At 40.2% G+C, this 15,425-nt stretch overlaps 1 protein-coding gene across 13 annotated transcripts in view; it reads right to left on the reverse strand.

Annotated features, from left to right (window-relative positions):
• Cep85l (centrosomal protein 85L) overlaps positions 1–15,425 on the reverse strand; it is a 121,061-nt gene that overhangs the window by 78,637 nt on the left and 26,999 nt on the right. For all 13 annotated transcript variants that reach the window (XM_076552474.1, XM_076552477.1, XM_076552479.1 and 10 more), the window contains one exon: positions 4,727–5,517. In XM_076552474.1, the coding sequence (XP_076408589.1) occupies positions 4,727–5,517 (791 nt within the window). The remainder of the gene's footprint in view (positions 1–4,726; positions 5,518–15,425) is intronic.

Here is a 15,425-nt window from a genome sequence, read left to right on the forward strand (position 1 = left end):
GTGGCTGTGATAATTACTAATAAAGCAGAATCTCACCTGAATTTGACATTGACATGGATATCCTTGGTTTAGACGGTTTCTCCTATTCCAATCAGATTTCCAATAAGGTATTATTTCAAGCATTATAAATTTTTAAATTCTGCCGGGCGGTGGTGGCGCACGCCTTTAATCCCAGCACTCGGGAGGCAGAGGCAGGCGGATCTTTGTGAGTTCGAGGCCAGCCTGGGCTACCAAGTGAGTTCCAGGAGAGGCACAAAGCTACACAGAGAAACCCTGTCTCGAAAAACCAAAAAAAAAAAAAAAAAAAAAAAAAAATTTTTAAATTCTGAATTCTTTCTCTCCAAATATTAATTCTTCCATTATACTTAAGTGTGAGCCTTTCTTCTTCATATTATCTGTAATAAGATTCAGCTGTCTTCCTCTAATGCCCAGAGAATAAACATTTACTAACTCTAGTAGAGCTAGCAACAGTATTTTACAACTCTTACTGAATATGTTTTCAATCTCCCTTTCTAAATTTTTAAATATCTTTCAATAACTACTAAAAAATTAGGAGCAGAAAATTATATTGGAAAATATATTAACCAAAACTTAGTAACTTAAATTGGCTAAAATAAAGAACAGTTTAGACCTCTACATTGTAATCCCCTAATTTTAAATCTAGTTCAAGATATGCTACTAATACAGCAATTACTAAGGAAGAGAATGTGTAGACACACTTCCCACAAAGATTACAAGGATATAAAGCATCAATATTCGAGTTGGTTTCTAACATGAGTATTCTTAACTGAGATGCTGAGTGAAACTGTCTGAATTCCTGGTAGAAAAGGAGATGTTTGGGTTCAGGAGTTATCTAAAGAGCAGTCAAAAGGAGTCCATGTGAACAGGGTTCTCTTCAGTGAGGGCTGGAGATTCCCATCACAACCAGAAAAAATATATAAAGCATGGATGACAATCATCTAAATCAGTGGTTCTCAACCTTCCTAATAATTTGACCCTTTAATACAGTTCCGCATATTGTGCTGACACCCAACCCTAAAATTATTTTCATTGCTACTTCATAACTAATTTTGCTACTGTTATGAGTCATAATGTAAACATCTTGGAGATAGAGGTTTGTCAGGGGTCACAACCTATAGGTTGAGAACCACTAAGAATGGTCTGAGTAATTACCTATGCAAAAGTACCTAAGTCCTACAGTTGGCTGTACTGATAGAAAAAGTGAAACTGCAGTGGGAAAGTCCTGTGTCCTTCATCATATTGCTCACTACTCCATCCATTTCAAGACTAGTCATCAACTTACAGGGTTTCTCCTCACTCTGTCACATGAGGATTCCAGAATCGTGTAGTTCATTAAAGTGAGGAGAAGGCCCATTCTACAACTGGGAGCTTATTCTGTCTAATCATGATACATCGAGTAAGTTGTAAGGAATAAAACTTTGAAGACAATGAACATTCAAATACTTCATATAATGAAGTAAATTATCTTAATTTACAGGACACTAAAAGTAAACTAATTTTTAAACATCTAATATTATCTTTTACATTTTTAGTGGTAAAAATTTTAATCTATAAAATGCAATCAGAACCACCTTTATTCAAATGAATATTTGACTTTGATGAAATTGCTATACATTATATGCTATTGGCTATAAAATGTTCTAATTATAAAGAGTTTTGTATTGCAAAGGTCCAAGAGAGGTACTTTTCCCAAATAAAGTAAAAATCAAGATTTTCTAATACAAACACAAGAGGGGGACCTCCATAAAATAGTGAATTTTCTACCATAGCCTTATTTTTGAGTAAGGCTTGGTTATATGCTAATACTCATTTTAATGTCTTGAAACTACATGCTAGATGCAGAGATCCACAGTCAAGCACCAGGCCAAGCTCCAGGAGTCCAATCAAAGACAGAAAAGAGGGATGATATGAGCAAGGGGGGAGGGAGGGGTCAAGATCATGATGGGGAAATCTACAGAGACAGATGAACCAAGCTCATGGGAGCTCACGAACTCTAGACCAATAGCTGTGGAACCTGCATGGGACTGGATTAGGCCTTCTGCACATGGGACAGTTGTGTAGCTTGATCTGTTTGAGAGGCCCCTGGCAGTGGGATCAGGATCTATCCCTGGTGCATGAACTGGCTTTCTGGAGCCAATTACCTATGGTGGGATGCCTTGCTCAGCCTTAATGCAGGGGGAGGGGCTTGAACCTGCCTCAATTGAGTGTACCAGGCTTTGCTAACTCCCCATGGGAGGCCTTACAGTTTCTGAAGAGGAGATGGGGGGGGGGGGCTGAGAGGGAGCAGGAGGAGGGATGAGAGGGAAAATCTGTAGTTGATATGCAAAATGAATAAAAAAAATTCTTAAAAGAAACTACATGCTAAATTATATAGACAAAATACACATATAGACAAATCAATTTTTAAAACATGTAAATAAAATAGTAGATGCTTTCCAAGCTACCTCCTGTGTCACAAAATGTAATGACACTATAGTGTCATTATCTCATCTCTCAGTATGTAGATTATCTCAGTCAAAAAGTCAGACACAACATGCAAAAATAGTGATAACAAATAGTGATTACAAAGAACATAATAAAATTCTTCCAAGCTAGAAGCCAGACTTTGCAATACAAAGTTTTCATTCACAACTCACTTTGAAGAAATTGTCTTTTATGTTACTTAATCAAAATCTTCATTTAAGTAACAGAAAAGCCTCCACTAACATGTTAAAAGTATTAGTTGCCAATACCTTGACTGATCAAACCATTTTATGATTCATATAGGCACAAAATTTCATCTTCCTTTTTAAACAAGTATAGCCAAGGGAACATGAAAATTATAACATTAGCCACAGAATTCACTACTTAATCACCATGGGGCAGATCCACCGTGAACTTCAGAGAATCTAATGGTTAATGCACGTAGAGGTCCACATTCTCCACATCCCACTTTGAAAACAAGGGATACAAAGGACACATGTAAATTAAGCATTCTTCCCGGATCAAAGTCAAGAATTTGTCACAACCCTACAGAGTCAGTTTGGGGTATCCTGGGTGGGGTATCAAAACACAGAGGAAAGAGCCAAGACTAGTGGTGAACAGTGTGCACAGAGTCCTATATCCTAAACCAATGAAGGCAGATGGTTTTTCTTCAACCACAGAGGAAAATTCTTCAGAATTACACTACCTACCCTCTCTGGAGGATGGTTTAGCACAGTGGTTCTCAACCTTCCTAATGCTGTGACCTTTTAATACAGTTCCTCATGTTGTAGTGACACCCAACCATAAAATTGCTTTCATTGCTACTTCCTAATTGTTATTTTGCTACTGTTATGAATTATAATGTAAATATCTGTGTTTTCTGATGGTCTTATGCTATCCCTGTGAAACCTCCACAGAGGTTTGTTGTTCAAACCTCCAAAGAGGTCACGACCCACAAGTTGAGAACCACTTCTCTAAAGCATACAGGAATGTTTCTCATTAATTGTGCTCTCCCTCTCTATGGTCTAGGAAGATTCAAAACTGAGTTTTTTCTCCACAGTGTACATCATATCAATCCCTTTTCCAAATCAAGAAATTTACCCATTAGCATGTTATTCCACATACTCAATGGGGATTAATATACTATGTTTCTCTCTATGCTGTATTATATCATAAAGTGGTTCCTTTAAACTGATTCAATGATGATTGATTCACTTAACAGTTGCAGCTGACTTAGAGGTTAAATCCAAAGAAACCATTACCAAAGGGTACAAATCACTGGGCTCCATCTTCTCATTTTATACAAGAAACTAAGGCCCAAAGAAATGAAGTAACAGGTCACAGACACTGGGTTCTCAGCACCTAAGACGAAGTCCCACCACACAAGTGGGTGAACGGCCATGTTTACTGACATCCACAGCCGCTAGAAATGAACCCAGCCTAGAAGTCCATCAATATATGAACGGGTGAGAAAATGTGGTACAGGTACACAATGCAATTTTACTTGGCCATGAAGGAGAATGAAAACATGGCATCTGCATAAAATGAATGGGACTTGAAATTACTCTATGAAGCAAAGTACCCCAGACCCAGAAAGACAGATATCATGTGCTCTCTCTCATATTGTAAGCTAGATTTTAATTTTATATATGTAAGGGCAACAGTTACCAACTAGAAAGGGCTAAGATGGAGGAAGAATAAAAAAAGAGAGCAGAAATTATGACGTAAGAGCAAGAGGGCTCTGTGAATGAGGAAGGAAACCAACAAGAGGGAACCGAACTGGGGTGGGGAGAGCAGAGGATGAAGAAAAACAGTAAGAAAATCCCATAATAAAATCAACATTTTGTGTGCATGTTAAAAGCGTTAATTAAAAAAAAGAAAAAATTTAGGTCCTAAATGTGATATGATCAGGAAAAACATCCAAGACCTATTTTTTCCAAATCAATTTTCCTTCTCTTATACCATGTCAGCTTCTGTTTTTGTTTCATATTTCTTTAGACTGAACATGTTTTCTTTTTATGCCTACTTAACGAATGAGAAAGTAAAGGTCAAGTTAAGCACAATGTTTAAGGGTCTCATGTTAACTTACCTCTGACTCTGTTTTTCTAATCAACACAGCATGTCAAATTTATGGCACTCACATTTATTAACTTGTGAGGGACGTGGTGTAGGCAGTCATAGACTGACTGCAATAAACAAAATGTCCACTGGAGGGAAGCAAACACTAGGTTTCGAGCCTTACCTGCATTGGTGTTTCACTTCCTTGTTGAAACTCTTCTATTTGCGGCTGTTGCCAAGGGGCTAAACTGTAAGAATCCTCTGTAGTTCTGCCTTCCAATGGGTTTGTCCGTAGCTGCTCGGTAAGCCACATCTGAGTCCTCACAGAAGGCTGAATGGGAACTCCACCTACCGCCTGCTGGCCAAGCATTAAATACTTGGGAGACTCAAAAGCCTCTGAGCCTGTCACAATGGGCTTGCTCTCAGGTAAGGCACTGTAAGTCATGTCTAAGGTCTGTCTCCTGAGAGCGGAGGCAGCGGCTCTGATGTCCTCTTTGTTGTAGCTCTCAAATTTATACTTGCAGTCCAGGGTTGACGAGCGCTTTTTACTGATTTCTTTGTCATCGAGCTTAAGCATCTCCATACTGTCATGTAAGCAACTAGGCCCAAAGGTCCTTAAGTGGGACGGGAAAGCCCTGCCGCCCTTCCCCGCCTTTTCCAAGTCACTCCTCAACTCCTCTGTGCACACAATGCCACTCTGGTTGCAGTTCTCCGAGGCAGGAAGTTTGGACAAAGATGACCATTTCCGCAGGGGCCTGAAGTCTTTCATGTCTAGAGAGGAGTCCTGCTCCCCTCTCCTGTGGTCTCCCAATGTCTGCAGGAGGCCTGCACTCCATTTAGAGCCCTCTGATGCTACAGAGTCCCTGTGTTTGGAAATTGAAGCACTGGAGTTAGATGGCATCACATGAGCAGTGGGAAGAGTGACCAACGATCGACTAGGTTTAAAAGATAGTGTACCACTGGAAGTTGAGTGATCTGGAAGGAGAAAAGATCGCCAAGTCAGTTTCAATTAACAGGTTAAAAATATAAAATGCAAAATGCCAAAGTAAAAATCTGAATGCGGCTTCCCAGTATTTATTTCTGAGTTTCTTCCTCAAAATGAGGAAATTGCTAGTACTATCATCCCTCTACAGTTATCAGAAATAATTCAACATACTTTCAAACATAATCCCTGCGCCCATTTCTCTCCTCTGTTCCCCATCTGCTCCCAGTGATCCCCTCCACAGTCATCTTCTACTGCTGTGCCTACGTTTGTTTATTCTTTGTAAGCAAGTGAGTTTCCTTAGGGTTGCTATAGGGACCCAGGAGAGGGATAATTTACAGAGCATACACACTCCTCATCAGCGCTACCCATTGAAGAAAATGCCTCTCCCTCCCTTAATGGACCAATAACTGGCCATAGATCCTCAGGGAGCAGTGGGGTCTCATGAGACCGAGTCCCTTAGCTACCATTATCTGTCTATAGGGACAGGGCATGGGATATTCATGGGTCCTTCTTCCTCTTCCTAGCCCCACCCATGACAGGATGTTGGCAGGCCCAACCTTGTATAGGTCTTGTGCTAGGACTCATAACTGCTATGAGATCAAGAGTGCAATGGTAATGTCACTCTCAGGAGTGTTCCAATTCATTCCACTCCTTCCTCTCTGTGGCTCTTACGTTCTTCCCACCCGTCTTCTGCAATATTCCCTGAGCCTCGAAGTGGGTGATACGTAACTCCCACTTATGGCTGAGCTTTCTGCAAGCAGCCCCTATTCTCAGCATTTTGACCAGTTCTAAGTCTCTGCAGCTACTGCTACCCACTGCAAAAAAAAAAAAAAAAAAAAAGAGGGGAGGGTCTCTGACGAAAGCTGACAGTAGCACTTAACCAAGGGTACAAACACAATATTTAGATAGCAGTCTGATGGACACATCATGTCCAGTTAGCAGGAAAATAGCAGTAACTTCCCCTCTAGGGCCTATGACATCCCTAGCCAAAGGCATTTGACCAAGTTGGTAGTAGTAAATGTGGATTCCCTCCCATTGGGCAGCTCTAAAATCTGATCAGAGAGCAGATGGTTCCCCTACTACTTAACTTGCCACTATCAGACCTGTGGGCACATTTTGCCTGGCCAGTCAGTAGTGTAGTGTTGTGGAATATTAGTTTAAGATGTGTTGCATTCATTTATGCTGTAAAATACTGTTTAATTGTGGAGGCCTACAGAGGCTGCCTAGTGAGATCTTACTCAAGGTCAGAGAATCTGAGCTTGCTTGCTTTACCCAGCAGAGCTGCATAATGGGATAATTTGGCCAAGGGTGTGGTTACCAGGTATTTGGAAGGGTCTACACTTGGCTACACTTGCGGGGGGTGGGGGGGTGGGGGTCTTTTGCATCTCCCCTGGGCATATTATAAAAAGCCCTTTTGAATAAAGCTCTGGGCAACTAGATATTGACCCAGGGCCCTCCCAAAGCTATCCTGTGTGTCTGTCTTTTTTATTGTCTCTTTCTACCTAATATTTCCTCATTCCTCACTCCTCCACCCAGGAACCCTTGGAAAGGTGGGAGGAGGCTAGAGGTGGACTCTGAAGGACTCTCACATTTAATAAAGCAAAGATGTGTTGTTTTATGTTGAATTTGTTTGACTGTAAAGCTATGTTACTTTGCCTGCCTAAAACATCTGATTGGTCTAATAAAGAGCTGAATGGAGAGGAATAGACAGGCTGTCAGGCAGAGAGAATAAATAGGAGGAGAAATCTAGGCTCAGGAGAAGAGGAAGGAGCAAGAAAAGAAGAGGATGCCAGGGGCCAGCCACCAACCCACACAGCCAGCCATGGAGTAAGAAGGAAAGAAAGATATAAAATCAAGAAACATTAAAAAAAAAAAAAAAAAAAAAAAAAAAAAAAAAAAAACAGGGAGTCGGGCGGTGGTGGTGCACACCTTTAATCCCAGCACTCGGGAGGCAGAGCCAGGCGGATTTCTGTGAGTTCGAGGCCAGCCTAGGCTACCAAGTGAGTTCCAGGAAAGGCGCAAAGCTACACAGAGAAACCCTGTCTCAGGGAAAAAAAAAAAAAACAGGGGCAAAACATAGTCAAAGAGAAACAGGGTAATTTAACTTAGAAGAGCTGGCTAAGAACAAGACAAGCTAAGGCCAGATATTCACAAGTAAGAATAAGTCTCCATGTATTTATTTGGGAGCTGGCTGGTGGGCCCCCAAAGAGTAATAAAAATCAACTATAGTGTAGTCATTGGGGTCTGCAGCTCCCATCAAAAATTAAGACTTTTGATGACAATTCTCTACAGTCTGCCTAGCATCTTCTAGCAGTAGTGAGCTAAAAAAGCGGGAAGGAGGCTTCCACCCCAGTTCCAGCTGGATTTCTCCACATCCTGAGACCAAAGCATAGGAAATCTCTTTAGCAACACAGTTTCATCAGTGCTGAGAAGTAACCAGCAGTGAGAGTCAATAACTGTATCCTTCTGGGGGCCCTAGTGGCCTCCTAGACCAACCATTTGGGCTCACCCCTGGTACTGAGACTTCTGTTGGATAGCCTATGGTTTCCAGGAGCATCTTTATCTGTTACCAGGTTTTCTTTCTGCTTTTTGCATACATCCTAGTGGATGAACTACCATCATCACCTTCTTTTCTTCCCCCATCTTCATGTTCTCCCTCTGCTTACACCTTTCCCTCTCCCCAGTATTGATATTTCCCCTTTCATTTTCATATCATGTGTGTTCTACTATCCACTCCCATCCCATTAGTCTCTTTTTCTTGCCTCTCATCGGCCACTTTCATGTCCACTACACATACTCACTCTCATGTAATTACAGATAGACAGACAAACTGATGTGTGTATGTATGAGATATGCGTATGACAGAGAACATACACTCTTTCTCTTTATTATTTTGGTTATCTCACCTAGTACACTTTCCTGTTCCACCCATTTTCCTGCAAACTGCACCATTTACCTGTCTCTACAATTGCATAAAATCCCATGTGTCTATGCACAACATTTCCACTATCTATTCATCTGACAGAGAGGTCTTCTACTTCCTTGGGTAGGTTTACTCCAAGGTTTGGGGATTGATTTACTAGATGGTTTTACGGTAACTGTGAAGATTATTTCCCTGATTTCTTGATATGGTTACCATTAATAAACATGTGTATGTTAAATTTGTATCCTGCTACTTTGCTGGGTGTGTTTCTCAGCTCTAGTTTTCCAAAGTTTTAAGGTTTTATGTGTATAGAATCATAAAGAGTCCTTTCCTATCTGTACCCCTATAATTTACTCTGCTGTCTTATTGTCCAAGCACTACACTGAGGAAGAGTGGGGAGATGAGCACTCTTGTGTTGCCCCCGATCTTAGTGAGAATGCTTCAAGTTTTTGGCTATTTACCATGTTACTGGCTACAAGTTTGTATATAGTCTATTTCATCAATTCTGCCCTGATACTCCTTGCCACCTTCTGCTTTGGGTTTTGGTTTTTCAAGGCTTTAGGGTACATTTTCAAGCTCTTTACTTGAGCGCTCTCTGCCGTTGGAGTGTAGGCACTCGGAGCTACAAATTCCCCGCTTGGCACTGCCTTCACTGTACCCTGCTGGGCTGGGTACTCACACAACTGCAACGCTCCTCTAGGTTTTGGTCTGGATGACCTGCTCTTGGTGACAGTGAAGTGTTATAGTCACCCCCTATTTGTCAAACACTACTTTCTAAATATGCTTAAATTATTAAGTGTATGAAAGGATGAAAGTTATACTTGAAAACATATTTATATTTATCCTAGTATTGTGTATTTTTCAAAGTATTGTACCTTTAAAAGAAAAGTCTGGTTAGTTCAGTGGGTTATAACACAGTACTCAAAAAAGGAGGAAAGTCTATGTACCTACACAGAGGTCTTACTAATGATCTAACACTAAAGACTCAGACATAACTCTATCAGAAAACTGGAATATTGTATCATCTAAACTATGGAAGTCTATGCCAAATCCAAGTATTTTAGCAAGAGAAGAAAGAGACAGCAAAGAGAAAATCTCACATTTTACTTTCCATGAGGTCTTAATTTTTTTTCAGGTAACATAATTGTACCTCTTGGTCATATTTCTACAAAGGTGTTTGTATGATTCTCAGAGTCTGAACTATCTCAGTAACATTGTTAGAGAAGTGTGAATACCCTATCAGGTGATTATCTACTTCCCATGTTACTGCAAACACTGAAACATAACTACCAGGCCTGGCTGCTGCCTGGGGGCTAACAATGTGCTACTTTCCTATCTGCCTTCAGGTGCTTGGGATTTTTCAACTGCATAAAAGATCAACAATTGGTGATAAAAGTCACTTCATCAGATTACTTTTTTGAATGTCTTTTATGTGTTTGAGACAGAGTCTCATGGAGCCCCAGGATAGGAATGAACTAACTATGTAAAAAGCTTCTGAACTTCTGACCCTCCTGCTTTCATTTCTCAAGTGCTGGGACCACAGGTGGACAGCACTCTATGTGGGTTCCGGGATGCTGGGACCACAGGTGGACAGCACTCTATGTGGGTTCCGGGATGCTGGGACCACAGGTGGACAGCACTCTATGTGGGTTCTGGGATGCTGGGACCACAGGTGGACAGCACTCTATGTGGGTTCCGGGATGCTGGGACCACAGGTGGACAGCACTCTATGTGGGTTCTGGGATGCTGAGACCACAGGTGGACAGCACTCTATATGGGTTCCGGGATGCTGGGACCACAGGTGGACAGCACTCTATGTGGGTTCTGGGATGCTGGGACCACAGGTGGACAGCACTCTATGTGGGTTCTGGGATGCTGGGACCACAGGTGGACAGCACTCTATGTGGGTTCTGGGATGCTGGGACCACAGGTGGACAGCACTCTATGTGGGTTCTGGGATGCTGGGACCACAGGTCGACAGCACTCTATGTGGGTTCTGGGATGCTGCGACCACAGGTCGACAGCACTCTATGTGGGTTCTGGGATGCTTGTGATGGAACTGAGGGTTTCATGGATACCAGGCAAGCACCTTACCAACTGGGCCACTTCCTTAGCACTACCCTTGAATTTGTTACTATAAATCTGTGTTTATTGAATATGATCTTAAATTAAGGGCAGAAGTTACCCCTAGAAGTTCCTTACTAGAAAGTCTCAAACCATAGCATGCAAAAAAGTTACCTGGAATATGCTACATACATCAGTAGAATATGATCAGCCCTGGTAGAAAGGGGGCTCAGAAATACCACTTTTAAAGAAGCATTCTACTGCTCAATTCATGAGAACACCCATCATCTGGGTATGACTCCAGTTCTGAAGCTTTCAAGCTTATATATTCCAAGTTCAACTATGATCAGTACTCAGAGTTTCATGATAAAATATGACTTACTGTAACATCTGGAATTCATTACTGTCAAAAGTAAAAAAAAAAATCAAAGGCTAGTCTATTTATACACATATGTACATCCATAACATGCACATACAGCACATGAATAAATAAACAAGGCCTCAAATATCTGACATATGAGTGTCTTGGGGGGACTATTACTTCTGAGTCAAGAGAAGCTCTAGAAAATGTTAACTGTGTTAACCCCTTAAAAATATTAGTTTGCCCAGGGAAACTAAAGATAGATGCAATGTATTTCCTAATGTGCTTTCAGTTACCTGACTGTAGTCACGAAATCTCAGATGGAAGTTTTTGATAAGTCATCCAGTCCACATCTAAACTACAACAGTGCAATCTAAAACTAGCTGAGATGCAGTCGTTTTACAAACTAGAACAGCATCTGCAGCATTCAGGAAACCATAAAAGAGCTAGTGACAGATGTTAAAACTGTTTAAGGACATCACTATAACCTAGCAATGTAAGTGGATTACATTTAAGATAACATTTCTGAATCTTTAACAAAATCTCAACTTCCTGTTATTTTTATCTATGAACACATTGATTCTATGTTCTTATATAGAACCTCCCCGCCTCCACATCTTCTCCGATCTACTCTCCCATAACAAGAAGGAATTAAATGCAAAAGAGTTTCTATCCTAGATCCAAATGATAATAATCAATCATAAGTTTTTAGTTAAAAATAAAGCCTCAAATCAAAACATTCTGGTTTAAAATATAGGAGCACAATTATTAATCAATATGCATTATAATATTTTACTTGAACCACAAGGCAATCATTTTTACATATGATAGGTTTTTTTTCTTTCGCTTTCTTGTTAATACCATAATCACAGTGTACTGTAACAAATGGGCAAAACATTTTTACATCATAAGTAATTCCTTCCTTTTTAAAATTAATATTTCAAAGTAGTCTGTATATCTTCGGTAAATATTTTAAAATAGTTTATGGGTACTTTGACTTACAACCACAAATTGAAGAACTGGCCCATAGAGGTTAGTTATCTTACTTAACCAAGCGCAGACCTCAAAGCAGAAGCCTGGGCTGGTTCTCCATCTACTGTGAGCTGGACCACCTTGGCCTCCCTGCTCAGGCCTTCTCTCCTCTGTTCTTTCTAAGCATAGGCAAGTCGGCATTCAGAGAGGCTTTGGAGTGAGAGGTAGACAATGTCACTTCCACCACCTGGAAAACTGCACCCTCTGGACACATTACTAAACTGTTCGAAAATAAGATGGTTGAATTTTACCTCAGGATTTCACGGTTTATATGAAGTATATTATTTTGCAAAATGTATGGGTTTTCTGTTTGACTGGTTTTAAGATAAGGTCTAGCTATTATACAGATGACGCTTATTTTCAATTTTCTATATAGCCCATTCTGGTCTGCATCTCATAATCCTCCTGCCTCAGGCTTCTGAGTACTGACACAGATGTATGGCACCACACCTACCTTACAGAAGACATTTTTATTCATCTTAAGACCACGAACGTTGTGATATCTCAAAGTCATAAGACATACACTTACTCCACCTCTCATCCTCCCAGTGCCCAACATCATCCTTACCTCCCAGCATGCTTCACTTACAACACTTGCTGTCTTCTCCACCGGATGGCATATAGACAGGAGAAACAGCTGCTTTGTTTCTACCACTAGCCATGTCTAACACAAGGAGACACTAAGTAACCCTTACCTTAAAGAGCCCTTGCCTTTTTCCTAAGATGAAGACAACCTAGCAAGTGACTCCTCTCATACAAACCCACAGAATGAGCTCAAAACATAAAGTATTAAATGGTCTATTACTAGTAAACCAACTAATGAAGGTATGATTAAACAGTTCATTTCATTGGACCTGTTTATTTAAGATAAATGAAATTAACTGGAGAAAATTATCCTTCCCCAAAGAAAATTAGCAGTAGGAAATTGTCAAAAGCAAAAACTTACCTCTATCTGTACCTTTCTTAGTATGCTTAAAAAATAACCCAACACAGACTACTAAACACAGTTCAGTACAGTAAGCCAAAAGGGGGTTTTTGTTGTTGTTTCACAGATAAAGGAACTGCCTGAAATCTGCCTATCAGAAGCCCTGTAATTTGAGCTTAGTCTTTGTTGATTGACTTTATACATGCAGTATTAAAGCAATATACTATAGAATCAAAATAAAAAACTATTTCATGTACTTTTATCTATACTCAAAAATTAAAATGGCATTTAGTGTATAGATAATCTTCAACCTTAACTGTCTTACAAAGAGAAATAATGACTGGAATGTATCAAACCCAAAATAACTATAAGTTAAATAACTGGATTATATAACATGTTATAATATTATTTGGACATATCACCAACAAAAGGCCTGAAGACAGCTTATTAAAATATTTTGTAGAATATTTTATTTGAATTTTTAAAATAAGCTCAGATTACATTTGCTAATACTTAAACAAAATATATATTGTTTAGAAATTAATATAATAGGCCATGGTAGGGAATTCTCAAGTAAGGGGCTATAGTAAAAAGGAGCTGAATATTCTGGAGGTTATTCTATACTGTCTAGAAGTATATGTTTAACAAGGGTAGATTAGCCATGGATATAGCTTAATGGTGAAACATTGCCTAATGTGTGCAAGGTCCTAGTACAAAAGAAAGAAGAAAAAGTAGGTAAACAAGCATAATTAATTTTATAAATGACAAAAAATGCAGACTTCTGGCTAACAGATGACAATTTACAGAACCAAGGATTGAGTGTGTAAAGCACACACGCCACATTCATATGACACTTTTGTATAGCAATCCAGCAGACAGCACACTTTACAGCTCACGTTTACTGTGAGCATCCATCTATCCAACTGTGTTCTACTGCAAAGCTATTAGCAGCATTCAGCAATTCTCCACAGCAGTTCTTTCAGCCCCTCTACACTACAAAGATAGGCCATGAAGCAAATCTCACAATGAAAAACAGAAGTTCATAGAAGTCAACCTCTGGACGTCGTGGGGACATTTGCCAAAGCACACGGAGGACAACAACACAGCAATAGTTCTCATGCAACAGAAACCACAAAGGGCACAACAATTCAGAAGAGTGAATACACACTAAGAATCAAGTGTTAAGTCAAAATACAGTAGCCTTTCCTACTGAAAAAGTAGTCTTTGGCAACTTGTAAGAGAAAAGTTTTTGGGGCTTACAGTTCTCGGGTGATAAGAGCCCGGAATGGCAGAGTAGAGTCAGGTCGCTGGAGCAGGAAGCTGAGAGCTCACATCTTAAACCACAATCACAAACAGAGAATACGAACTGGAAGCAGCTCTCAGCTTTGAAACGTCAAAACCCACCCCTGGTGACATACCTCCTCCAGCAAGGCCACATCTGCTACACCTACCCAAGCAGTGCCACCAAACGGGGAGCAAGTGTTCAAACATCTGAGCCTGTGGGGGACATTTTCATTCAAACCACAATTCCGATTCATGTTCCACAGAAATCTCTCTCTTACCCACAGCCAGTCTTCTAGCATCCTATCTCCTTCTGAGTCACAATTCTTCACAGTCTTTATTGCTTCCTAAAAGTCCTGCCCTACTTACCCTGTCTTCATATTTTGACAGTTTTACACATATAAAATAACCTTTAAATAAGACTATCTTCTAGGAACAAGCCTTACATTAAATGATTGTCTTTTATACTATCTATATAGTACTATACAACATACCATAAAAATTATCAATTGTTTCTTGGATTTTAATAAAAATCTGGCAAGGGCCGGGCAGTGGTGGCTCACGCCTTTAATCCCAGCACTCGGGAGGCAGAGCCAGGCGGATCTCTGTGAGTTCGAGGCCAGCCTGGGCTACCAAATGAGTTCCAGGAAAGGCGCAAAACTACACAGAGAAACCCTGTCTCGAAAAACCAAAAAAAAAAAAAAAAAAAAAAAAATCTGGCAAGGAAAGGAGCTGCAGTTTAGCACAAACTAATGCAACTTTTACCCCCCCTCCCAAAAGAAAAAGATGTCTTCAGTCAGCCTGTTCAAGGAAATAGGGAAACTCATGCTGTCTATCCCTGAAAGATCACGGGAGCTTGTGTTTCGTGCAATTATTTGGTGAGGAAAACAGATTTGCTACTACTAACACAAATTGGCTTCACATTAATACACAGAATAAAAATAAAAAACTTTAGCCGGGCGGTGGTGGCGCACGCCTTTAATGCCAGCACTCGGGAGGCAGAGCCAGGTGGATCTCTGTGAGTTCGAGGCAAGCCTGGGCTACCAAGTGAGTTCCAGGAAAGGCGCAAAGCTACACAGAGAAACCCTGTCTCGAAAAACCAAAAAATAAAAAAATAAAAATAAATAAATAAATAAATAAAAAATAAAAAACTTTAAAGAGCAGTAGAAAAAGGATTATATAATATGCAGGCAAATTCAAGAACTTCGGGAAATTATGTAAACGACAGTCTTCTCAGTAAAGGATGCTCAGATGTTCTGTTGTTCACTGTCATGAAGAGGACAGCACCCCAGGCTCTTGGGCAGCTTTCCAG

The sequence above is a fragment of the Peromyscus maniculatus genome, chromosome 16 (genome assembly GCF_049852395.1).
Source record: "Peromyscus maniculatus bairdii isolate BWxNUB_F1_BW_parent chromosome 16, HU_Pman_BW_mat_3.1, whole genome shotgun sequence".
In the NCBI taxonomy this organism is placed as follows: domain Eukaryota; kingdom Metazoa; phylum Chordata; class Mammalia; order Rodentia; family Cricetidae; genus Peromyscus; species Peromyscus maniculatus.